Here is a 27,791-nt window from a genome sequence, read left to right on the forward strand (position 1 = left end):
GTCAATGGTATCGACAGCTACGATGCCAAAGTGTAGGTACAAGTCCCTAGGTTGGCACTAAGACAACGACGACAGCGCCCTCTAGCCGGCGCTGTGCAGCTCTACGAGCGCCGCTCCAGATTCAGCCCAGATGGCCAAGAGCAGATGACCAAGCAACTTAGTTTTACTGCATAGGGGGCTAGCCATGACAGACTTTGCCTTTGTTATTTCAGTGATAGTTTGTCCAACTGCTAGTAACGGTTAGCTCTGATAGATAAACGGCTTCACACCTATGCGCTCATCTGTACGCAAAGTTAAGTAATACTATTATTTGTATATGTTCATACACCAGTAAAAGAGCTTTATCCTATACGCAGTACCGAAGTACGTCACCTTTTCCTGCTCCTACTCGCGTTCTTCACTCTCGGCCTATTTTGCAGAAGCAGTTCACAGAAGCAGATCCACGCGCCGCCTATCCAGGCGTGATACAAAAGTCAAAATTATGTTGAACTCGATCTCGGTCTTACAACTTTGCCTTTCGCGGACAATGTTCGCACCGACGCGACTGGGCTATCCGTGCACGAATTGGGTACACTGAAGTTTTTAGTCGGTCGCCAATCTTGCTTTCGTCGCTCATTGTGTAATAAAATTATCAAGGATACCAGTTAAGAGTCCGATCAACCGTGTAGTTCCTCTTATCAGCGAGTTTTACACTATTGTATACTATGCTGCGAAGGAAACTTAAGTCTCCTTGTTACGTTTAATAGTTTTGCGAAACTATATCGATCATCAGATTTCATGTTAACACTGTTTGTAAAGGAAGCCCGACTAAATGTAAGAAAGGGTCTTACGGGCTTTATCTTGGGCGGTAAAACAAATAATAAATATGTTGTTTTTAACTGTACAACAGGGAGCTACCCATTGTAAGATAATCACTCTGAATTGTAGCACACATAACAGGAAAGTTAATATTTAATGACCTGAAAAAACGGACGTCCAGCCTTGAACATTGTTGCACGCCAAGGCAGTCGGAACACATCTTAACGACTTAGCATGTGCCGACAAGCGGGGCGTCCGCATGACCTATTCATGTGTTGCTAAGCCGCAGCAATAAAATATTATTTACTTCCCTGCTTGTGGTCGTTTCGCGGTATCTTTCTAAACATACGCTGATTTTGGCGTTTTGGAGACAACAGCTGCGATATATCACTATTTTGCACAGTCTTTGTTCCAGTGATCGCATAATAAAAGGTACATCTGCTGCGATCCGCATGTATTAGGAGGTGAGATGCTATAGTGCGTAGAGAAGCTTTGTACATTAATGGCTAACCGAGAGCAGCTTTTACTAGTCAAGACAGTCACATTCATTATGACAAACTTCCTCAGCTAATATAAAGACTTCGCAGGTCTTATGTAGTTTTATCTTTCACAATTGGGAGACGAAAGATGAAGAAACCAGCATTGCCGAAAGGACTACACTGAAAGAAAACGTAGCCACTGTTGTTAAGACCTTTTTGCTAAGTTCTCTTCTCTGTAGACAAATGTGTGTGAGAAAGGAAATGTGACTGGGCGATATTATATCTTCTAATTCTTTTTACTCAGCTGTCAGTGAAGCGCCAGTTAAATCAAAATTAGGTTCAAAAACTTCAAAGTGCTCCTCATCACTTTCATGATTAAATCCTGGCCTTTACCAATACGGTTGCAGGCGTTGAACTTCAAACTGAGAGATTTAGTGAATGTTAGGTAAAAATAATGTTCACTTTAATTTATTTTACATCAATAAATGCAGTTGAAGGAAAGGTTCATTTTACCTACGAGTAGAAGAAAGCTGTACATGTGCCACTAGCAAGGGAGAAAGAAGAATATAAGGAGAGTGTTTCTGTAGTGTTGTTCTTGTCTCGGACAACTTCATATAATCACATTCTAAAATTTAATTTTTGTTGACGTTTATAGGCTACTTAAATCATCAATTACATCTTATATCCAACTTCTTTTAGCATTCATTACTTCACTACGGTTCAAAAAGGAACAGTACTTTAAATTGACGGTATGCTACCGAAACGACTTCATAACTGTCCTGCGATTAAAGAGGGCTTTCATTGTATAATCTGGAAGCCCATCTGCATCCAATCGATGTGCAAGCGGCGGTCACTATCGGGTCCTGTCCTATTTGTGCCACATCTTATTACCATATGCAAATCGGCTCCTTAACAGGAGAAGTCGCCTACATCCCCTAGCGCGGAACTAGCTGTTTTGAATGTGCGCGTTGCAGAAAATATTCATCTCCACGCAGGCGGAAGAACAGCTGCGTGTTGCGCAATTCCTTAACACAAAGTTGTACCTCATAAAATTCCAAATTGTCGCTGCCGCAACTCATACGACGCTGTTGCCGACCCGTTCATAAGATGTGGACCTTAATCTCAGAAATCCGCTTTGAAATCTTAGTGAGAGCTTGGCTGTGGATCTCACCCACTTTTCAGTCTCGGCTTTGTCTCAACACTCTCGTAACATATGGCAACATTCACCAGGCAACCACACCATACGCATTCATCAGCCATAGACATTAATGTTTTGCTTAGGGAACAACAAATATTCTTCGCAAAGGGCATGTGTAAATTGGGGGGAGTGGGCGCTTTTTGACTCTCCCCATAAACTGAAGTAAATGATTGTAAAGACTGGAAGTTCCCTCTTTGTGTCGTCATACCTCAAAACACATTTCGGAATCAGTCAAAACGTGGGGCAGGGTGTGTCTCTGGAATATATACCAATGGAATCAAGACACATCCTACCCCACAGGGCAATTTAAGTGATTCCCAAACTGTTGTGAGTTGCAATAAGATACAGATAAAACTTCTATTCTTGTTGGAAATAACTTTCTTGTTTATTGGTTCAGAGTTATAGGCAAGTGGAAGAGAACTGTAAAATTTCGTTTTATGACCATTCATCAATTCCAGTGAACCCAGACACTTATCCTACCCCACAGGGCACATACATATAGTTTCCACACTTCCTCCTAAACAACTGGATCAATTTCAACCAAAAGTTACATATACTAATTACTGTCGCAAAGAGATACTATGGAGTAAGTAATAGCTAGCTGCTATAAGGGTGTGGGGGAGAAAAGGGTGTTTGTAATGCCTGAATTCTAGGCTGCCCTGCATGACTAGCATGTTGTGTGGGTGGTATCGCAATGAATTCCAGGGGGTATATGTGTGGATGGGGACGACTGAGCAGAGGGGGTCGAGGAGGAGATGAGATGTACAGAGTGAGGAGGAGGAGGAGGAATAGGAGGAGGAGGAGGATGGGATGGAGGAGATGAGATGGACAAGGCGAGGGGGAGGAGCAGATGAGATGGACAAGGCGAGGGGGAGGAGCAGATGAGATGGACAAGGTGAGGGGGAGGAGCAGATGAGATGGACAAGGTGAGGGGGAGGAGCAGATGAGACGGACAGAGAGGAGGGAGAGGGAGATATGTGCAGTGCATGTAATGCACGTGTATGTGGTTGCTGCCATGGGTATAAGGCTAGTACATAAATAAATGAATTAGGCGCACAAATAGTAGAAGGGTACAGGTGAAGTATCAGAAGAGCAGTAGGTTTCCGATTTGTACTAATATCCTGCTGAGATGAATGTGTCAGCTTGATATACTGGAACCTGCAGAAGTTTGAGCCATTAGTATGATAGAGCAGTGGCTGGAAAATTACGGCTTAACTTTCTATTAGCACTGAGCTTATTATTGGTAGGTTTGATCATCACGCGAGTGTCACGGAAATGCTTCAGGAACTCGGGTGGGAGTCTCTAGAGGAAAGGAGGCGTTCTTTTCGTGAATCGCTACTGAGGAAATTTAGAGAACCAGCATTTGAGGCTGACTGCAGTACAATTTTACTGCCGCCAACTTATATTTCACGGAAAGACCACAAAGATAAGAGAGATTACGACTCGTACAGAGGCATATAGGCAGTCATTTCTCCCTCGTTCTGTTTGGGAGTGAAACAGGGAGAGAAGATGCTAGTTGTGGTACGGGGTACCCTCCGCCACGCACCGTGTGGTGGATTGCGGAGTATGTATGTAGATGTAGAAGACAACGTGCTCATTCAGATGAGGAAGGAATTCGACCATGTCCAGTTCAATAGTACCAATCGCTACATTGATCTGAAGCCATTTTAAGAAACCATGGACAACTTAAAATTTGATTATCGGATGGGAATTCCTATTGCGAATCACGTCATAACCACTAGTTTATTTCGCTGAAGCACAAAGGATCACTGCAGTGCTGAAAAGTATATTTTGTGTTCTGAAGACATTTTTAGACGGTATCAGATATGCGAAGAAAGTTACAAAAGCTTATTCACTGTTAATTACATCATGCGACGACCGTTAACTACTTGTTTGAAGATCAGCCTAATAGGAAATCTATTGAAATACAATCATAGCGAGTTTTGAATACAGCAACAGTAAGAAGAATACTGCGACTTGCTTTGTTACTCTCCATGGAATTGCGGTTACAGTCACTGGCTGGTAACGCTCGGGTCGCCGGTTCGAATCCCACCACCTACCCTTATCATTTAAAATTTGTAATTACTGAAACGTTTTGAAACTTCGTTATTTATGGAATATTGTAATTTAAGAGTACTAGAACATTCTGTGTGTGTATGTATATATGAGAGCACACTTCGCTGAGGCAGGAAGTTCCGCTCTGTCTATAGTGTAGTTTGTGCTTATTCAATGCATCTTGAATGTGAAGTGTTAGTTCTTGTTTACGGCCCTGCTATCGTAACTGGAATTTGATTCGAGGTTCTGTGTGAGATTATTTGGCAAAGAACAAAGACATCGCGTTTGCTCCAATAAGGTTACGCGAAAGCCGTCGCCTTCACGGACAGTGACCTGAATACAGACAATATGAAAATTCCTCGTGTGGTTTGAATTGTCGAAGTACCATTGTATACAAAGGCACCGGTGAGTAGGATGCACATCAGGCATCTAGCAGTGTTTCCAGATTATGACGACCAGGATCTGATAAATGGCTAAAGAGATTCAACTTGTAAGTAGGCTGTTTAGGTTTTTATGTTGGTAACGCCACGTAGCGCTCTGTATGAAAATCACTGACTGTGCTGTGTAAAGTCTGTGGCTGATTTGCATTGTTGCAATATTCGCTATTGTAGTGTTGGGCAGTTGGATGTGAACAGCGCGTAGCTTGTGCAGTTGGAGGCGAGCCGCCAGCAGTGGTGGATGTGGGGAGAGAGATGGCAGAGTTTTGAAAGCAGACGATCTGGACGTGTGTCGTCAGAAAAAGGAAATTTGTAAGACTGGATGTCATGAACTGATCTACATATTATGACTTTTGAACACTATTAAGGTAAATACATTGTTTGTTCTCTAGCAAAATCTTTCAGTTGCTAAATGTGCCTATCAGTAGTTAGTGCCTTCAGTAGTTATAATCTTTTATTTAGCTGGAAGTATTGGCGCTCGCTGTATTGCAGTAGTTCGAGTAACGAAGATTTTTCTGAGGTAAGTGATTCATGAAAGGTATAGGTTATTGTTAGTCATAGCCATTCTTTTGTAGGGATTTTTCAAAGTCAGATTGCGTTGCGCTAAAAATATTGTGTGTCAGTTTAATGTTGATCAGAATAGGTAAAGAGCGTAATGTCTGATTACGTTCAGTTCTGCTCAGCTGTTTGAAAATCAAATAATGTAAGAGGTGTATCAGCATAGTCAATTCACTACTTTTTCTAAGGGGACGTTTCGAACTATGTTGCTGAATACAACAGCTGGTATGACATGACGTGACGTGCCTTGTGAACATCTACTACGAACTGAACAAACAACTCAGCACTGTTTTGATGGTAATGGGGAAAAGTTCAAGAGCTGGGACAAGTTTCTGGTAAAAATTACCAAAATATTTTGTGATAGCCATCAGCAAGTCCACATAGCTGAAGAACGGAGGCCAACGCCAGAAGGGCGACGATAAGTCGTATATTTGGACGCTGTATCGACAGTGAACCGTGATATGATTGAAGCCCACTAAGTTTTGTAGCTAATGAAATGCGTGGCAGATGATGTCAAGCAAATCTTTTGAGATCCATCACCAGAACAGAGGACATCAAATGGTCCTGTAGCACATAGAGGCAGTCCACCAGAAGCAAGAATGTTGAAGGCGTACGACAGACTTTGGTTTGTTGAGTCGATTACAGCCTTGAGAAACCACCATCGCGTCGTTTGTACGGCGAATAGTAAGGTAAGAGATGCAAGAGTTATGATAGCTCAGCCGAACTCAGACGGTCGGAATTAACAGCGAGATGTACGAACCCAGCCAGGACGAGGTAGCGTTACTAATTCAAGAGAAGGTTCGTCGATCATTGACACCGTTCTCTAGAAGACAAACCAGCATTGAGAAATGGAATCTGAAGATACGAACGTAAGCTGAAACCGGCGGATAGCATGTTTCTCAGTGACACAGATGCAGCCTGTTCCCTGGTCATTTCGAACCCCGTGCAGAAATACAGACAGGTGGAAAATGGAGGACAGCACGCTGGAATGTTTCCATTGTGGACGCCCTAGGTATCTCTTGCGTTACTGTAAAGAAAGGAGGATATGTGGTAACTTATTCGGCGCAAGAAATCGAACAATATGGGCAATTTTGTGTAAATGGCAATATAAACCTTTTGCGTCCTTTCCATGGTCGTGGCTTCTATGCATCGATGGGTGTGTACACTAATAACAATGCAACACCGTACTGTCCATTGATAGTTCGGAAGAACATTGAGACGGAAAATAATCTGTGGACCTGTGAATTATTCTCTGGTTACCAGTGATCTGTGCCAAGTCAGAGAATAGACGCGTTTACATATGAAGTTACCCTGGAAACGTTGTCATTCCCCTGAATTCAAGATCTCTCCATCACACAGACTCAGTTTTCGAGACAGTGTGAAGAGAGGACATGGAGACGTGCATGTAACATGCTAGCATATTTATGGACCTGACGAACAAGCGGATGTTCTTAGTGTGTGTAGTGGTGAGGTGCAAAACTGTTTTTCACATTATCGGTTATCTCTTGCAATTTGCGTATAATGAAGAGGACAATTTAGAACAAGGGGACCAACAGAATGGGGCAGTGCAGTTGTGAATGCACTAACATCATATACGGGAGGCTGGAGATTGCTGTGTCTGGCCATCCTGATTTATGTTTTCTGTGCTTATCCTAAATCAGAGAGAGAGAGAGAGAGAGAGAGAGAGAGAGAGAGAGAGAGAGAGATATCTATTTTTCATTATACTATGACGACAACTCCGATATCATTGAGAGATCATCGCTACATAAGTGAATGAACAAACAGATTAAACATTTTCACGTTAATCCTACCAACTTCTTCTTTAGGGCGTATTATGTATATTATGTCGTATAGGAAATTTTATCCATATTTTATCTAATGTGTAATATCTCGTCTGATTCCCTAATTGTTTCCAGTAATGTACTTAGAGACAATTTCAGACGTTGTGAAAAGCTCCTGACTTGTACAAACGAGGTGGAAGGCGTCCTTAATGGAACCTTGCGGCAGTAAGCAATTATTTTAGTGTATTGTATTGGTGGCAGTAGCCATACCCCGTTAACACATGCGGCACACTAGACCTAACCGCTTCTATTGCATTGCGTTCATTCCTCTGCACATGTAGCGGTACCTCCTGGAAGTCTTATTTTGCAGGAGGTATGGCGCCGCTGTCATTCACTTGGATTTGTATTTGAATTACCTGTACTGAGGTTGTCTAATGCAATTCTTTTTCGAAATTTTCATTGAAAATTATGATGTATTGTAAGCAGAATGTTTTTCTTCGTTACAGCTGGACAGTCTGTACTGTCATGATGTGCTTCTCTTACACGTCCAATTTCGGTCAGAGTGGCTACTTGACTATTTTAAAGTTAAGTAAATTACGATACTATAATTGTGGGTGTTGCGACACATAGGTTTGTGGTGTTTTCATTGGACGGTTCGTGCAATGCATGGTTTCATGTTGAAGGTCCATTTAGCATCTGTTTAGTTTAGAACAGTTACTCAGTAACTGGTTTAGAAACTGTCCCTAACTAATTTGTTTGCTTATTGATGTCCCAAATTAGTGTTCCGTAATTCAGGTCCAACCATATGGTAACAGCGAGAAAGTAGAGAAACATGTTCAGTTACTTAGGCGGGTAAAAAGGAGCGTGTAGGAAACATGTTAATAATCGCAATTCCAACAATTATTATAAACTCCTAAGCCTGTGCTACATGGCCTCGAATAAATTAATGTAAATTTCTCGTGTTCACTATACTATCAGTTTTGGTCACCGAGTACCGCAGTGAAGTTGTTGACGGTGTGTTATTCGCTAGCACAAGGAAAGTGCTACATCAGTAAGGTAAAGGTCTGATCTTTTAAAAGAGGAAATACTTTGAAATTACATTGTGAACTAGTAACTTTCAGTAGTGGTACTACTCATCAGAGACTAATACTGTCTGTTCTTCGTAATATTCATTTTTCAATCCCCTTTGCTCGAATATCCATTGAAGAGGTTTATGCCGGAAAAGGGAATTGATGAGACAAATTTTTCTAAGGAATGGAGCTCTCTTGATTCACCTAGACCCAAACGTTATAGTTTTTCAGTATCTCTGTCTTACTAATCCAGATTTTCCATCTATCATGAAGTATATGTTCATTTCAAAATTAACAAGTAACTTATTTAATAGTGTCATAACTCAAAGACAAATTAGATCCCTTAATGTCAAGTTTTTCACGTAGTCTAAGTGTTATGTTCGTAAATACCTAAGGTGAATACCACTGGGACGAGATAAATATTCACCATGTACGATGTGTGTGTGTTTTGATCAAACAGAATAGTAAGTTGACGTACCGTAGTTAGTATTTTGCGTGCTCAAATACTAACAAACTAGACAGGTAGCAGAACTTTTAGAACCTATAAATACATTGCTCGCATCATATCTAGTTCTTGTAAGTTCATTACATACAATAACTTCACGTTAAGTTATAGCATTTGTAACATGTTGGCACAATACAACACTTCCAAGAAATACCTTCGTTGCTAATAGAATCGGACGCTACCAGACAGATACTTACAATCCTCTGCAGGGAGCATGTTACTGCTGAATCAGTTTGAACTGGTTTTATAGGCATATGGTACGTGGCACATACATGTCATCACGTTCGTCTAATTTTTATTCTCTTTCTGAACTATGAAATGTGGTCTTAGCGCCAATTATGTTTCATTTTCGAAAAATTTTCATATTTACAAAGTAGATCACGTGAGAAAGTATTTAAGAGTATAATGAAAATAAACCCATTATCAAAATTACGTTATCTACGAGAATAGGTTATTTAACAAAAACAACTGAGAAGACAACACCTGTCGGCAGCTGAGGGTTTCAGTTAATTATCATTTATTCTAGAGAAGCTGCACGGTCATCAATGGTATCCGTTCTTTCGAGAACAGTTACTATCCTCATATATATAGTTAAAGGCTACCCAGCCATTGACCTTCGTTTGTGCGAATGCGCACAGGTTGCCCGAATTCTTACAGGTGTCGTCACCTAAGTGTGCGCGAGTAATGAGTGGATGGGCAAATATCTATTAGGTTCATTACGTACGTAGATTGTGGACACTTGGGAATGTGGGTCTCACGTGGAGCGTGCAAGGGGTAAGTCCCTGCAGTCGCGCTATTCATGTGTGTCCTCGGTGGCTCAGATGGATAGAGCGTCTGCCGTGTAAGCAGGAGATCCCGGGTTCGAGTCCCGGTCGGGGCACACATTTTCAGCTATCCCCATCGAGGTATATCAACAACACTTGTCGGCAGCTGAGGGTTTCAATTAATTATCAACTGAGAAGAAACTACAGTAAATCTTGTTCTCCCGGCGTTACATAACCTGAGAAAAATAAAATGCGGGCTGTTAGACTTTCTGCCATGATGGTTCCTCAAATTGTGGCCTAAAGATATTCACTTGTGTTCTTCCAGTAGGATAATGAGTAGGCACTTCAATTCTACACGTGTCGTTGAAACGAAAGTTGGAGTATAGGAAACCTATAGGAAATAGCGAATTATTTGAAGTTGCATTACTGTTGACAAGCATGATCGTATATTAATTCCAATAAACTTGTCACGCAGATGCAGTGTGCAGTTGTTTGACGTCAATCAGCTTAAGTGGTAGCCAACAGATATTTCATATAAATGAGTTAAGACGAATGTCGTGCATTGATATAGCATTCGCATTTAAAAAGAATATAAACTGCATCCCAGATACTAATGGAGTTGAAGTCAGCGGTGACTGAGTTTAGAGCGTTTATTACTAGATACAAGATTTCAGTAATAATTGTACAAGCATTCGGATTCCAGCTGGCGAATTGAGGTAGCTTCTGAAGAAATTTCAACAGAATTAAAGATAACACTACAGTCAATCGATATGTTCTGAATAGTGCAATTGGGACTGAGCGCGTTGAATGTGGCCTTTGTAGACTCCAGATAGAATAATAGTGGAGGAAGGAAATACTGAAATTATGTCCAGAAAAATTAAAGCGTAATACGAAGGATTTTCATTATCAGGGTGTGACTATAGGCATAACTGCAGTCAAAATAAGGGGCTGACGAAAGTCAAGCTACACCGATAGGAATAACTGTGGGCCGCCTGAAAAGGGAAGGAAAGTGTTATTACTCCACCAGCGGACATCACCATGACAGACTGACTATAAAAGAATAAAAATGTGGCTAGTTCACATTGTGGAGCGTTGTAGTGCGTTATAGTGTGTTAAAATGCAAAGGACGAAGGTAATACGAAGGATTTTCATTATCAGGGTGTGACTATAGGCATAACTGCAGTCAAAATAAGGGGCTGACGAAAGTCAAGCTACACCGATAGGAATAACTGTGGGCCGCCTGAAAAGGGAAGGAAAGTGTTATTACTCCACCAGCGGACATCACCATGACAGACTGACTATAAAAGAATAAAAATGTGGCTAGTTCACATTGTGGAGCGTTGTAGTGCGTTATAGTGTGTTAAAATGCAAAGGACGAAGTAGAAGAACGAGGAATAAAGTGAGATCATAGCGCGGCAATGCGCATCCTTTCATATCTGCTTTGCAGTCGCAGAAGTAAGTGTGCTTTGGACTAGTTTTTCCCACTAGCCGCACGCTATACATACACCTTTCTTAGAAACCTATATTAGAAGAGAGAGATTGTTGTGTAAAGAATGTTAGGTATAGCTTGCAATGAATTTATTTTATGAGGGAGTAAAGGTAGAGTTACAGCTGAGATTGATTTTTTATCAGTTTTACTTATCAATTCAAGCTCTCTGTTTCATACTAAAAGAGTTAGATTTTTCGTTCTGCTTTTATTTCTCATTTCATGTTTACACAATCGTCAACGCTTGTTTTTCAATCAAAATCAATATTAAATGTACATTAACATTCATGGTGTTCGGAAATTCCCGTTACAAACTTCTATGATTTGTAGAGGGGAGTGGGTACATAATATTTTGAACACGAGTCCGCGTCCGAAAATGTACAGTTTCCGTTCTGCCGTGGTTACACTTTATACGTGTGACATTTCCACGTCCGCTGAGGGGGAAGAGAGAAGTCCCTGAGCTTCTTGTCCTGGTATGCAGTTGGATAGACAGGATGACGTGTAATACGTCGGACGGTCACCTGATGTCACTTAACGTCTTCCTTGCGGCGAGACATGACCTGTTCAACGCCTGTGCGTCACCGATGGTTAACGTACACGTTTTCGGTATACATAGCCATGTTCCTTTCGTATGGCCAAGTTCAAGGTAACGGCTGTCTCGCCAACGTTTCCCACAACGTAGCACGCCATCGCACAAACTTCTTGCCCAAGTTGTGCAGCGGCTCCTAGAAACAGGTGCTTTCACCGTGAGGAGGCAGGACTACGGCGCTCCACGGCAACACCGCACACCCGAATTTGAAGATGATGTACTGTATCCCGTTGAAGAGAACCCATCAACGAGTACAACAGCGCGTGCAACGGGCATTCCTTACGAGGTGCATTCAAGTTCTAAGGCCTCCGATTTTTTTTCTCCGGACTGGAAAGAGATAGAAACATGCGCATTCTTTTAAAATGAGGCCGCGTTCATTGTCAATACGTCCCAGAGATGGCAGCACCGTACGGCAGATGGAATTTTACCGCCAGCGGCGAGAATGAGAATTGTTTTAAATACTTAAAATGGCGACGTTTTCCCTACTTGAACAGTGTGCAATCATTCGTTTTCTGAATTTGCGTGGTGTGAAACCAATTGAAATTCATCGACAGTTGAAGGAGACATGTGGTGATGGAGTTATGGATGTGTCGAAAGTGCGTTCTTGGGTGCGACAGTTTAATGAAGGCAGAACGTCGTGTGACAACAAACCGAAACCACCTCGGGCTCGCACAAACCGGTCTGACGACATGATCGAGAAAGTGGAGAGAATTTTTTTGGGGATCGCCGAATGACTGTTGAACAGATCGCCTCCAGAGTTGGCATTTCTGTGGCTTCTGTGCACACAATCCTGCATGACGACCTGAAAATGCGAAAAGTGTCATCCAGGTGGGTGCCACGAATGCTGACGGACGACCACATGGCTGCCCGTGTGGCATGTTGCCAAGCAATGTTGACGTGCAATGACAGCATGAATGGGGCTTTCTTTTCGTCGGTTGTGACAATGGATGAGACTTGGATGCCATTTTTCAATCCAGAAACAAAGCGCCAGTCAGCTCAATGGAAGCACACAGATTCACTGCCACCAAAAAAATTTCGGGTAACCGCCGGTGCTGAAAAAATGGGGTCCATGTTCTGGGACAGCGAGGGCGTAATTCTTAACCATTGCGTTCCAAAGGGCACTACGGTAACAGGTGCATCCTACGAAAATGTTTTGAAGAACAAATTCCTTCCTGCACTGCAACAAAAACGTCCGAGAAGGGCTGCGCATGTGCTGTTTCACCAAGACAACGCACCCGCACATCGAGCTAACGTTACGCAACAGTTTCTTCGTGATAACAACTTTGAAGTGATTCCTCGTGCTCCCTACTCACCTGACCTGGCTCCTAGTGACTTTTGGCTTTTTCCAACAATGAAAGACACTCTCTTTGGCCGCACATTCACCAGCCGTGCTGCTATTGCCTCAGCGATTTTCCAGTGGTCAAAACAGACTCCTAAAGAAGCCTTCGCCGCTGCCATGGAATCATGGCGTCAGCGTTGTGAAAAATGTGTACGTCTGCAGGGCGATTACGTCGAGAAGTAACGCCAGTTCCACCGATTTCGGGTGAGTAGTTAATTAGAAAAAAAAATCTGAGGCCTTAGAACTTGAATGCACCTCGTACAATATCGCCTGGGACGATCTGCTTGAGCAACAATTAAATCCGTACAACTTACAAAGGGCACACGCATTGGGTCCAGCCGATTTTCCACAATGTGTAGCCTACTGCACGTGATTCCTCAACCGCTACTGTAGAGTTCTGTTCACAGATCAAGGAAGTTCACTTGGTACTTCGTTCTGAATTCGCGAAAGAGGCGTGTCTGGGTAGACGAATACCCTCGTGCCACGCATGTGCAGGCATGTCAGCACCAGTTTGGTATAAACGTGTGAGGAGGTATTCTGGACGGTGATGTGATTGGGTCACACTTACTTGCAGTCAAGCTAACTGATCTTACTGCATAGCTGGTACTTCAACAAAACATATTGGAATCGTTCTTGGACTCTGTGCCACAGAATGGGCGTCAGGAAATGTGGTTTCAGCATGATTGTGAACCACCTCACTCCTCTCGTGCTATTCAGAGACGTCTGAACAGACGTTTTGGTGAGAGATGGATACGCCGAGGTGGTCCTAAACGGCGTGACCGCCGCGATCGCCAGATTAAACTCCTATGGACTACTTCGTGTAGGGTCGTATGCTAAGTTTAATTTATGAATCTCCTGTAGAGACAGGGTAAGATCTGCTAGCATAGGTTCAGGTCGCTGCACTGGAAACTGAAGAGACACCAGGGGGGATGGAGTGTGTGTACCAGAACATGATTCATAGGTACGATGTCTGTAACAACGTTGGCGGTCACTACATCAAGCCGCTGTTGTAAAGCATTAGTACTGTTCTGTACGTACAGTATGGTGGGCTCTTTTTTTGTTCTGGATTAATGTAAACTAAGTAAATTTAAGTGTTAATACAAACAAATGTGCTCAAGTGGTAAATGGATGTTTCGTTATGCCTCCTTCGAATTGTTACGTAACAACTGTACTGCGTCACGCCTAATTAAATTCCTCAAGCCGAAGTGGATGAGTGAAACATCTGAATTGAAACGGCCATAGAAGGGAAAGATACGTTTGCGGACATGAGTCCCTATTCAAAATATTATGTACTCGCCCCCTCTACAAGTCCTAAAAGTTCGTAACGGGAATTTCCGAACATCCTGCATACAATATGCATCAAAATTCTCTCCGCAGTTCATTCGAAGGTGACATTGTAATTTCTGATTATGTTGCACTAAACTGACTAGTATACTCAGATTAAATAAAAAACCAAAAGGTAATTTCATACCATGTGACAAACGTGAACAAAAAACGCGCATAACACAGAGAAACTGGATTATTACTTTCTCCAGCCATCAAGCTAGAACTTTGTTCGTAATTCTGAGCTGAAGCTATTATGTATAATTGATTTAAAATGCATCTTTGTTAACAACAACAGAGGAGAGGCAGTCTTTTCCAGGCAGCTACACAGTTCTACATTTTTTGTATTTTCTCGTGATGTTATCTGGAATAGTAATCTATGGAAAATAGTAAATCTGATACTCCGTAATAATGTGAAGAACACCGAATAGTTCGGAACACCACTTCTCGGAAAGATAAGTCAGTTGTTCAAATTATTAATTCCTAGACGTTAGCCTCCAATTACTGTTGAAGATTAGGACTAATATTTGAAAGCAGCTTATGGATATCTTGGAAAGATTGTCTTGTAAACAAGGCAAAGCCCATGCATTCACCAAATGATCGAATGTATTCATTTTCTAAAGAAGATTCTGCTGTTACAGAAAACTTAGGCGAATGACGTGCCAGATTTAAGCGGAGCAGTACAGTGTTGTTTGTAAGTACCTCCAGAATTTCAGAAGACAATAGTGTGAAAACTACAACACACAGAGAACGTCACAAACCACTGAATAGAGCGTATTCGTAATACGCGCCATGGTGTAGTTGCAGAGCGTACCACGAGGGGCAGGCGTGTCAGAGCGTGTAGACAAAGCATCCGCATGCATTAGTTTGAGCCTACAGATAGGCAACCCAGTGAACAGATTTGCAAAGCGGTCTGCTGCCGTTCCGCCTTCCTGGGCAACAGCAACGATAACTTCAATGAACTGCAGATACTTACTGAAGTTTGCCATGACGCAAAGTGTTCCCATATTGAGCACCTGTAATAAGAGTGAAAAGCTTAGAGATACAACCAATCCACTGATACGTTACTATTTTCTGTACATCTTGTAATTTTCACAGAACTGTCTTCTAAAACCTCAGAGGTACTTACGAATAACTCTGTAGTAGCCACAGCCTGTCACCATTGTTGCCTGCACCATCGGGCATATAGTGAGGTCACGTGTTTCCCTCCGTGTTGCAGATGTACTGCGTGTCGCTACCCATCGTGGCACTGTGCATGGCGGGCGCATTCGTGGTGATGTTGTGCTCCTTCTGGGCAGAAGACTGGGTGATGAGCCTGCACCGCGAGAGAGGTCTGCCGCACGCCGAGATCTTCATCCTGCTGCCGTCCGTCGTCTACACGGCGCTCGTCTTCGTCATGAACGCTTACTACCGACGACTCGCCACCTACCTCACCGAGTGGGGTCAGTTATTCAGTCCTCGCTCGCAAAACTGACCTCTGTCGCTGCTTTTTATAGCTTATTTTCAACTACTTCGAGCTTAACAAATGATTTTACGTGTACATTTCATTGAACTTCCGTGACATTTTATATCTCCACTATTATCCAGTTTGCCGGCCGCTGTGGCCGAGTGGTTCTAGGCGCTACAGTCTGGAACCGCGTGACCGCTACAGTCTCAGGTTCGAATCCTGCCTCGGGCATGGTTGTGTGTGCTGTCCTTAGGTTAGTTAGGTTTAAGTAGTTCTAAGTTCTAGGGGACTGATGACCTAAGATGTTAAGTCCCATAGTGCTCAGAGCCATTTGAACCATTTTTGAACCTTGACTTCCGGAAAGCGTTTCACTTGGTGCCCCACTGCAGACTCCTAACTAAGTTACGAGCATATGGGATTGCTTCCCAAGTATGTGAGTGGCTCGAAGACTTATTAAGTAATAGAACCCAGTACGTTGTCCTTGATGGTGAGTGTTCATCAGAACAGAGTCTGCAACTGTACACGATTTTTCAAATCAAAATTGTGTAGCTAAAGCGTGACTAATAAAAACATTTATGGCTGTTAATACATGAAAATATTTTAAAGTTTCATTTACCGTAACTTAGTAATAAGATATTTAATATGTAAGTAGTACAAACTTCCAAGACTGTACCACCACCCATGTACGTGTGCTACGCGCTGAACAACTGTATGTAACTGAAAAAAAGTAATTTTCATTTTTCCATATGTGTTTGTTTCTAGAAACAAGCACATTATGGTGGAAAGGTGTGTGCGCGTGCGTGTTGTGCTGCGCTGTGCTAACGACAAATTGTAGAACAGTAAGCAGAAAACACACACACACACACACACACACACACACTTACTACCAATACACAGTGCGGATGCCGGAAAAAATTAAGGCGAAATGCATCCGGTAAAACGAAAAATGCATTTATTCAGTAACGCAACTGGTCTTCTGTTTTGGAAAAATTGGAAGTTTGTGATACGTGCTATGGGAGCAAACTGCTGAGGCCATCGGTCCCTAAGCTTACACACTACTTATTCTAACTTAAACTAAATTATGCTAAGGACAACACACACCCATGCCCAAGGGAGGGCTCGAACCTCCGGCGGGGGGGAGCCGCGCGAAACGTGGTAAGGCGCCCTAGACCGCACGGCTACCCCGCGTGGTCTTCTGTTTTGTCAGGGCGTAAATTATACGTGGTGTATACCAAGTACTACCGTAGGGATAATGTTTTCTATGTTTCTATGGTTGACAATACCTGCCTGCATTTAATGAGAACGAGATTAGTATTGACGTGGGCGAGAAAGTGGTTATGGATTAATTTGTTGTCTTTCTCCTTAGAAGCATGTAGCAAATAAGTTACCGTATCCTATTTCTGTTTTGAGCTCGCAGGCTCGCAACTGGTGTATATTTTAGTAATTTGGTCATGACATCCAAAAAACGGTCGGAAGCACATAAATACAAAAATTGACAGATACTGTATTAAATACGTTGTCTTCTTTTACCGATACTCGGTGTCAGAGTAACACCACTAGCAGCGCTGCCTCTACATAAATGCTGATCGTTCTGAAATACGCAATTATTAAACACGAAATTTTAATTTGGTGGCTCTAATAAGATGCTCACGTCTTGTATTTTTTTCCTTTCTTTCAGAAAACCACCGCACGCAGTCCCAATTTGAGAGGCATCGTGTTACTAAATTAGTGCTTTTCGAGTTTGTTAACAACTTCATGTCTCTCTTCTATATCGCCTACTACATTCAAGATATGGATTTACTCAAATACGTAAGTAACGAATTATGGTACGCGTCCACACACTTTGGTTCACTACTAAAATATTGAATAATCTTCTTACTAAACAACGCGACAGTTGACGAACTTTCCTATCTTTTGCAGCAAGTCGCTGTGATGTTGATCATCCTACAGACAATAAACCACTTCCAGGAGTGTTTCCTGCCGCTTATCATGAAGTACGGGGGTAGCAAGGTAAGGTGCCTATGTTTCAGAATTATAATTTGCCCAGTAAGAGATTTTTCACGTATCCCTCTTACTGCTGGACATAAACACGTTTAAGATATGGAGGGGTTGTTACACAGTCAGTAATATCTCGAACTTACTTCTAGAATGTGGACTGTTAGTGTATTCATAAGCGCACAGGGCAAAAGTCAATCGCACCAGAAGACAGCACCTCCAGCCGTCAGTCGCCCCACTTCGACGAGCTGAAATAGCTCGTTGATGATTAGATCCCGTACACTTATCAATTGCGGGGATATTGATTGTTAAGTTTCACCCACTGTTCCAGATGGTCCCAGACATTTTCTATAGGCTTAAAACAGACTTATTTAGCAGGTCATTCGAACTGTGGTAGTGTTCATCAAATCAGAAACGTGTGACTGTTGTTATCGTGGAAGGCAGTGTATCCCCATCCATACCTCAGACTACTTTGTATTTCGCCTAAACTCGAACAGCATTGCAGAGGCTCTCCAACTGTACTGGAATAGCACCTTAGCATCGGGCGGAATGGGGGATCCTGTCTGAAACAAGGTGCAGGTTCTTCAGTCAAATGAAACTACATGGTTTCAGATACCTTTTCGAGTCTCATATACACACACTCAAATTTAAAATTAAATTAGGTTGTTGATGCGAAGCATAATTGAAAGCATCCAGAATCTGGACTTGTTGGGTCACACTACACGCTAGTCTTGCCAGATACAATTTGCAGAAAATCGATATAGGGACACAAAACATAATTTAAAATAGCAAACATTAGACAAGTTTTTCTTAAAATACACTACTGGCCATTAAAATTGCTGCACCAAGTAGAAATGCAGATGATGAACGGGTATTCATTGGACAGATATATTATACTAGAACTGACATGTGATTACATTTTCACGCAATTTGGGTGCATAGATCATGAGAAACCAGTGCCCAGAACAACCACCTCTGGCCATAATAACAGCCTTGATACCCCTAGGCATTGAGTCAAACAGAGCTTGGATGGCGTGTACAGGTACAGCTGCCCATGCGGCTTCAACACGGTACCACAGTTCATCAAGAGTAGTGACTGGCTTATTGTGGCGAGCCAGTTGCTCGGCCACCATTGACCAGACGTTTTCAGTTGGTGAGAGATCTGGAGAATGTGCTGGCCAGGGCAGCAGGCGAACATTTTCTGTATCCAGAAAGGCCCGTACAGGACCTGCAACATGCGGTCGTGCATTATCCTGCTGAAATGTAGGGTTTCGCAGGGATCTAATGAAGGGTAGAGCCACAGGTCGTAACACATCTGAAATGTAACGTCCACTGTTCAAAGTGACGTCAATGCGAACAAGAGGTCACCGAGACGTGTAACCAACGGCACCCCATACCATCACGCCGGGTGATACGCCAGTGCGGCGTGTAAACAGAATCTGGATTCATCCGAAGAAATGACGTTTTGCCATTCGTGCACCCAGGTTCGTCGTTGAGTTCACCATCGCAGGCGCTCCTGTCTGTGAATCAGCGTCAAGGGTAACCGCAGCCACAGTCTCCGAGCTGATCGTCCATGTTGCTGCAAACGTCGTCGAACTGTTCGTGCAGATGGTTGTTGTCTTGCAAACGTCCCCATCTGTTGACTCCGGGATCGAGACGTGGCTGCACGATCCGTTACAGCCATGCGGATAAGATGCCTGTCATCTCGACTGCTAGTGATACGAGGCTATTGTGATCCAGCACGGCGTTCCGTATTACCCTCCTGAATACACCGATTCCATATTCTGCTAACAGTCATTGGATGTCGACCAACGCGAGCAGCAATGTTGCGATACGATAAACCGCAATACGATAGGCTACAATCCGACCTTTATCAAAGTCGGAAACGTGATGATACGCATTTCTCCTCCTTACACGAGGCATCACAACAACGTTTCACCAGGCAACGCCTGCTGTTTATGTATGAGAAATCGGAAACTTTCCTCATGTCAGCGTGTTGTAGGTGTCGCCACCGGCCCCAACCTTGTGTGAATCCGCTGAAAAGCTAATCATTTGCATATCACAGCATCTTCATCCTGTCGGTTAAATGTCGCCTCTGTAGCACCTGATCTTCGTGGTGTAGCAATTTTAATGGCCAGTAGTGTATGTTATGGATACAGTGGCACACACGTACTCAATAGCAGCGTTTTCTTCAGGAAAAATGCCAGCTTCAGACGCGCAGTAAATATACTCTGATGAGCCAGAACACTGTGACCACCTGCTCAGTAGCTTTTTCGTCCATCTTCGGAACGAAATACATAACTGATTCTGCGTATCAGAGGTTCCACTGTTTGTTAGTAGGTTTGTGGAATGCGGCGTTAGATGTCTACACACAGGCCATGAAATTTGCGTAAATAACGGGCCACTGATTTGCGTACGCGATGATGGCGCCCGCTACCGACCCAGATGGGTTCCACAGGACTTACATCAGGCTAATTTGGTCGCAGAGACATCAACGTGAATTCACTATAAGGCTCATCAGACTGCTGTAGCACAGTTCAGGCTCCGAGACACGGACAATTATACTGTTGATAGAAGACATCGCTGTCGAGGAAGTCATCAAGCGCGAAGGGATACAGGTGGTTCGCAGCTGTCGGGTTGTCTTCGATTACTACCAGAGATCCCATGCAAGCGCAGGAGAATGTCTCCCATAGCATTGCACTGCTCCCACCAGCCTGTGTCCGTGGCGCGCTGCACGTTTCGAGCCGCCGTTCATCTCGATATCTCGATGACGGCGTTTGTGGACACTAGCAGCAACCTAGTGCAGCAAACATGTGAATCACATGACTAGCCGACACCTTTCCATTGATCAAAGGTCAAATCCCCATGGTCGCATGTCCACTGCAATCTTAATTGAACGCTGTCGTTGGGTAAACATGTGAACACGTAGGGTTGGTCTGCTGCGGAGCTCCACCTTCAACAATGTACGATAAACGATGTGCTCCGAAACACTTACGTGTGCACTAGCATTGTGCTGTTTCGGCAGAGATGCTACAGATAACCATCTATCCTATTTTACCGAGCAGTCAAGCCTCCGAATTCCATGCTCTGTGAAGAGTCGTGGACATCCAACCATTTAGTGCCTAGTGGTATTGTTGTCCTATTTCTTCCCGTAGATGCACACGACAGTAGCATGTGAACATTCGATCGGCTTTGCCGTTTTCGAGATACTCTTTTACAGGCTAGGCGTAAAAATAATAATCTGCCCTTCGTCGCCGGCCGTTCTGGCCGAGCGGTTCTAGGCGCTTCAGTCCGGAACTGCGCTGTTGCTACGGTCGCAGGTTCGAATCCTGCCTTGGGCATGGATATGTGTGATGTCTTTAGGTTAGTTAGGTTTAAGTAGTTCTAAGTCTAGGGGACTGGTGACCTCACATGTTAAGTCACATAGTGCTTAGAGCCATTTGAACCTTTTTTGGTACATAAAAACCACTTCACAGCCGTGTCTTACAGGCGGCAACAAAAAAATATGGATAGAAGAAAAACAAAAAACAACACGTTAGCATGCCTAATGCTGTGCAGGAAAACCTACGGTATTCAAATAGCTTCCAGTCGTCTCGGAATGGATAAATACACTCCTGGAAATGGAAAAAAGAACACATTGACACCGGTGTGTCAGACCCACCATACTTGCTCCGGACACTGCGAGAGGGCTGTACAAGCAATGATCACACGCACGGCACAGCGGACACACCAGGAACCGCGGTGTTGGCCGTCGAATGGCGCTAGCTGCGCAGCATTTGTGCACCGCCGCCGTCAGTGTCAGCCAGTTTTCCGTGGCATACGGAGCTCCATCGCAGTCTTTAACACTGGTAGCATGCCGCGACAGCGTGGACGTGAACCGTATGTGCAGTTGACGGACTTTGAGCGAGGGCGTATAGTGGGCATGCGGGAGGCCGGGTGGACGTACCGCCGAATTGCTCAACACGTGGGGCGTGAGGTCTCCACAGTACATCGATGTTGTCGCCAGTGGTCGGCGGAAGGTGCACGTGCCCGTCGACCTGGGACCGGACCGCAGCGATGCACGGATGCACGCCAAGACCGTAGGATCCTACGCAGCGCCGTAGGGGACCGCATCGCCACTTCCCAGCAAATTAGGGACACTGTTGCTCCTGCGGTATCGGCGAGGACCATTCGCAACCGTCTCCATGAAGCTGGGCTACGGTCCCGCACACCGTTAGGCCGTCTTCCGCTCATGCCCCAACATCGTGCAGCCCGCCTCCAGTGGTGTCGCGACAGGCGTGAATGGAGGGACGAATGGAGACGTGTCGTCTTCAGCGATGAGAGTCGCTTCTGCCTTGGTGCCAATGATGGTCGTATGCGTGTTTGGCGCCGTGCAGGTGAGCGCCACAATCAGGACTGCATACGACCGAGGCACACAGGGCCAACACCCGGCATCATGGTGTGGGGAGCGATCTCCTACACTGGCCGTACACCACTGGTGATCGTCGAGGGGACACTGAATAGTGCACGGTACATCCAAACCGTCATCGAACCCATCGTTCTACCATTCCTAGACCGGCAAGGGAACTTGCTGTTCCAACAGGACAATGCACGTCCGCATGTATCCCGTGCCACCCAACGTGCTCTAGAAGGTGTAAGTCAACTACCCTGGCCAGCAAGATCTCCGGATCTGTCCCCCATTGAGAATGTTTGGGGACTGGATGAAGCGTCGTCTCACGCGGTCTGCACGTCCAGCACGAACGCTGGTCCAACTGAGGCGCCAGGTGGAAATGGCATGGCAAGCCATTCCACAGGACTACATCCAGCATCTCTACGATCGTCTCCATGGGAGAATAGCAGCCTGCATTGCTGCGAAAGGTAGATATACACTGTACTAGTGCCGACATTGTGCATGCTCTGTTGCGTGTGTCTATGTGCCTGTGGTTCTGTCAGTGTGATCATGTGATGTATCTGACCCCAGGAATGTGTCAATAAAGTTTCCCCTTCCTGGGACAATGAATTCACGGTGTTCTTCTTTCAATTTCCAGGAGTGTATGTGTTTGGTTGTCAAGTGAATCTTATACCATTCTTCCTACAAATTACTGGCAATTACAGGTAACGGTGATAGTGGGTAGCTGGCGTTTGTACTGGGCAGGAGAGGTGCGACAATTCACCCTCGTGTCGTGCTCACAAAACTGGTCCTGGACAATGCGGACAGTGTGAGCAGGGCTCCGTCGTCTTAGAACACAGCGTCACCACTGCGGAACAAACATTGTACCAGATCAGTCAAAATGGTCACACAATTCTTGACACTGAAGCGACCGTACAGATTAACGATGGATTACCACACATACTACAGTATGGCTGCCGAGATCATCATCGAACCCCCTCCACGTTGGAGGGAACATAAACTCAGCCAGAAGTTTGAAACAGTGTGAAGCGAGAGTCCTCCAACCACATTGCATTAAATTGTTCTGTTGTCTAGGTTCTATCGCTTCGGCAACTCTTTTTCCTGTAACGCGTTTACATCACTGACGAGTGGCTTTGGAATCCCGGCTGATCTTGCAATTCCCAGCTTACGATGCACCTTTCATATTGTTTTTGGGTGACAGGGTTCGCGAGTGCGGCATTCAGTTCTTCTGTGACATTTGCATTTGTCCTGTTGGCCGTGGCTGACACAACGCATTGAGGACATGGCACATGTGCTGCAGATGCTTTTTGTGGTCAAAAACAGTGCAACCTGCAGGCAATGCTAGAATCTGTCTTTGTGTTCAAGCATACGTTTCCCGCGGTGTTCACGTTTTTGTTTTTGTTTGGTTTTTTTTTTTCAGCCCCTTTCTGTCAGCAGTTATAGGGTCTCATAACGTCATATTACTTCATTTACAGCTCTCCAAAGCGACCAGTGTGCTTTTTGAGGGAAGGGAGGGGGGGGGGGGGAGACTAATATATTGCCTAGTGAACGTACTTCTAACATGTAGATAATTATGGTGCAGAATATGCAGGGCGTGCCTCCCAAAAGTCGTCAGGGACATTTTCTCTGGTTTTTCGGCAGATATTTGCAATTACCTTTCTGAAATGTGTAGCTAGAGGCAGTCCAAACATACACTGCTCATCGACCCTTGGATGTGGTGCCCAGTGTCAACGGAAAGCGTCGGTTTGTTATCCGTTACAAGCAAAATTATTTTCAAAGCGGAATTTCACATGCACATTTGATAGAGAGATCCGGAATTAGTCTAGTGCGATATTGGTTTTATCTGTATGTATCAAGAGGGGGCAGGAAAGCACGAGGAGTAAACAGTACTCCTCCAGCGATAGCACCGCCCAGACCCGCACGGACTGCTACCGCCATGCAGAAGCGCTGCTCACTCGCTTCTAGAGTACACACTATTCGTCTTTTTTCTGTCCCTGTTAATACATACGAGGGTCACGCCAAAAGAAATACACACTATTTTTGTAAAAATACAGTTTTCATTCTGCATGTGTGAAAGTCTTACAGTGTGTAGATACATCCTTCCCACTTGTTTTCAAACTTCGTTCTACCTGTTCCCGTGAGTGGCGCCGTCACAGCATGTCTTCAAGATGGCTGCTACACTTAACGTTCGTCATAAGCAACGTGCTGTCATAGAATTCCTGTGCTGTGAAAACGAGACAGTGGGAAACATCCACAAGATGTTGAAAAAGGTGTATGTAGATGTTGCTATCGATCGCAGTACAGTTAGTCGGTGGGCAAGCAGGTTACTTGATGAAAGCGGGCACGGCAATACTGAGGATTGTCCTCGCAGCGGCAGGCCTCGTACTGCACGCACTCCAGACAATGTGCAGAGAGTTAACGAATTGGTGGCTAATGACAGACGCATCACAGTGAACGAATTGTCACACTACGGTGGGATAGGGGAAGGAAGTGTTTGCAGAATACTGAAAGTGTTGGCATTAAAAAAGGTTTGTGCCAGGTGGGTTCCCAGGATGTTGACAGTGACTTTTGGAACAGTACGAGAATGGTGGTGGTGGAGATGAATTTCTTGTAAGAATTGTGACATACGATGAAACATGGCTCCATCATTTTTCACCAGAGACGAAGAGGCAATCAATGGAGTGATGGAGTGGTATCATGCAAATTCACCCAAGAAAAAAAATTCAAAACCACACCTTCTGCTGGAAAAGTTACGGATACTGTATTTTTCGATTCCGAAGGACTCTTCCTTGTGGACATCGTGCCAAGTGGAACCACCATAAATTCTGATGCATATGTGATGACACTGAAGATACTTCAAGCTTGACTGAGTCGTGTTCGACCACATGGGCAAAAGCAGGATGTTTTGCTGTTGCACCACAATGCACGGCCACATGTCAGTCAAAATACCATGGAAGCGATCACAAAACTCGGATGGACAACACTGAAAAGCCAACCTTACAGTCCTGACATGGCTCCATGTGACTATCATCTCTTTGGGAAACTGAAAGACTCTCTTCGTGGAACAAGGTTTGAAGATGATGACTCCCTTGTGCACGCTACCAAACAGTGGCTCCAACAGGTTGGTCCAGAATTTTACCGTGCAGGTATACAGGCGCTGGTTCCAAGATGGCGTAAGGCAGTTGAGAGGGATGGAAATTATGTGGAGAAATGACAATATTGTTCCTAAAGGATGTATCTACACAGTGCAAAACTTTCAAACCTGTAGAATAAAAGATGTATTACAAAAAATAGTGTGCATTTCTTTTGGAGTGACCCTCGTATCTATAAAAGAAATGTCGTACTAAGCTAATTTAAGACCCCTCTTTCTAATAGGCACGTAAAATTCCTCTTCAAAACTAATTTTGTGTGTACTGGGAAACAAACTGGCGTTTTCTGTCTACCTTGCGTGGAAGACGTAATGAGAGGTATCTATTTGTAGTGACTCCAGCTACATGTTGCAAAAACGAAGTTGCAGATATACACTATTGGCCATTAAAATTGCTACACCACGAAGGTGACGTGCTACAGACGTGAAATTTAACCGACAGGAAGAAGATGCTGTGAGATGCAAATTATTAGCGTTTCAGAGCATTCACACAAGGTTGGCGCCGGTGGCGACAACTACGACGTGCTGACATGAGGAAAGTTTCCAACCGATTTCTCATACACAAACAGCAGTTGACCGGCATTGCCTGGTGAAACATTGTTGAGATGCCTCGTGTAAGGAAGAGAAATGCGTACCATCACGTTTCCGACTTTAATAAAGGTCGGACTGTAGCCTATCGCGATTGCGGTTTATCGTGTCGCGACATTGCTTTTCGCGTTGGTCGAGATCCAATGACTGTTAGCAGAATATGGAATCGTTGGGTTTAGGAGGGTATTGCGGAACGCCTTGCTGGATCCCAAAGGCCTCGTATCACTAGCAGTCGAGATGGCAGGCATCTTATCCGCATGGCTGTAACGGATCGTGCAGCCACGTCTCGATCCCTGAGTCAAGAGATGGTGATGTTTGCAAGACAACAACCATCTGCACGAACAGTTCGACGACGTTTGCAGCAGCATGGCATATCAGCTCGGAGACCATGGCTGCGGTTACCCTTGACGGTGCATCACAGACAGGAGCGCCTGCAAAGGTGTAGTCAAAGAGGAACCTGGGTGCACGAATGGCGAAACGTCATTTTTTCGGATGAATCCAGTTTCTGTTTACAGCATCATGATGGTCGCATCCGTGTTTGGCGACATCGCGGTGAACGCACATTGGAAGCGTATATTCATCGCCATGCTAGCGTATCACCCGGCGTGATGGTATGGGGTGCCATTGGTTACACGTTTCGGTCACCTCTTGTTCACATTGATGCCACTTTGAACAATGGACGTTACATTTCAGATGTGTTACGATCCATGGCTCTACCCTTCATTCGATCCCTGCGAAATCCTACTTTTCAGCAGGATAATGCACGACCGCATGTTGCAGGTCCTGTACGGGCCTTTCTGGAAACAGAAAATGTTCGACTGCTGCCCTGGACAGCACATTCTCCAGATCTCTCACCAACTGAAAACGTCTGGTCAATGGTGGCCGAGCAACTGGCTCGTCACAATACGCCAGTCACTACTCTTGATGAACTGTGGTATCGTGTTGAAGCTGCATGGGCAGCTGTACCTGTGCACGCCATCCAAGCTCTGTTTGACTCAATGCCCAGGCGAATCAAGGCCGTTATTACGGCCAGAGGTGGTTGTTCTGGGTACTGATTTCTCAGGATCTATGCACCCAAATTGCGTGAAAATGTCATCACATGTCAGTTCTAGTATAATATATTTGTCCAATGAATATCCGTTTATCATCTGCATTTCTTCTTGTTGTAGCAATTTTAATGGCCAGTAGTGTATGTCGAAACACCAGAGAAAATGTCCCTAACGACTTCTAGTAAAAATTGATAATGTTCTAGTGGCACGAGACACGTGTAACAGTGAAATTTGTAGAATATGAAGTCCCTTTTAATTTTATACCGCTATAAAACGCAGTTCTGTGTTCTGCAAGTTTTAAACGGCGCGTCGCCGTGTCCTTCACTGTGACTGACACTGAAGCTGGCCGTTGCTGTTGTACAGATATCGAGCTTGCTGTACGGCGACGAGCTGGCGACCAAGGAGTCGATGAAGAAGGTGGCGCCGGCGACGGCGTCGGAGTTCGCGGCGGTGTCTGAGGTGCTGCACGACGTGCCCGAGCTGGACGCAGACGACCCGCGAGTCCAGCAGGCGCGGGAGGAGGGCCTCATGGAGCCCTACGAGGTGCGTCTCTCCCAGCTCTGGCTGCACTTGCCGAGGCTCTGCACGAGGAACGTTCTTTTGTTTTTACTGCATTCTGTCTTTCCATTGATGTCACGCCATTTCCGACATTCATGCGGCGTTAACTATCGTTTCCATATGTTATATGGAATGGACAGTGTTATGAAAGGAGGATATAAGATGAACATCAACAAAAGCAAAACGAAGATAATGGAATGTAGTCGAATTAAATCGGGTGATGGTGAGGGAATT

General features: G+C 44.4%; 1 protein-coding gene and 1 non-coding gene across 3 annotated transcripts in view; both read left to right on the forward strand.

Annotated features, from left to right (window-relative positions):
• Positions 1 to 27,791, forward strand: part of LOC124596011 (anoctamin-10) — a 321,895-nt gene that overhangs the window by 230,002 nt on the left and 64,102 nt on the right. The window contains exons 9-13 of one of the 2 annotated variants that reach the window (XM_047134964.1): positions 7,813 to 7,890; positions 15,602 to 15,824; positions 17,508 to 17,638; positions 17,750 to 17,839; positions 27,363 to 27,542. In XM_047134964.1, the coding sequence (XP_046990920.1) occupies positions 7,813 to 7,890; positions 15,602 to 15,824; positions 17,508 to 17,638; positions 17,750 to 17,839; positions 27,363 to 27,542 (702 nt within the window). The remainder of the gene's footprint in view (positions 1 to 7,812; positions 7,891 to 15,601; positions 15,825 to 17,507; positions 17,639 to 17,749; positions 17,840 to 27,362; positions 27,543 to 27,791) is intronic. The other variant, XM_047134965.1, reaches the window with a different exon arrangement.
• On the forward strand, positions 9,688 to 9,761 carry Trnat-ugu. The gene has a single exon. It is a non-coding gene; the product is annotated as a tRNA-Thr (tRNA).

The sequence above is a fragment of the Schistocerca americana genome, chromosome 2 (assembly GCF_021461395.2).
Source record: "Schistocerca americana isolate TAMUIC-IGC-003095 chromosome 2, iqSchAmer2.1, whole genome shotgun sequence".
NCBI lineage: Eukaryota > Metazoa > Arthropoda > Insecta > Orthoptera > Acrididae > Schistocerca > Schistocerca americana.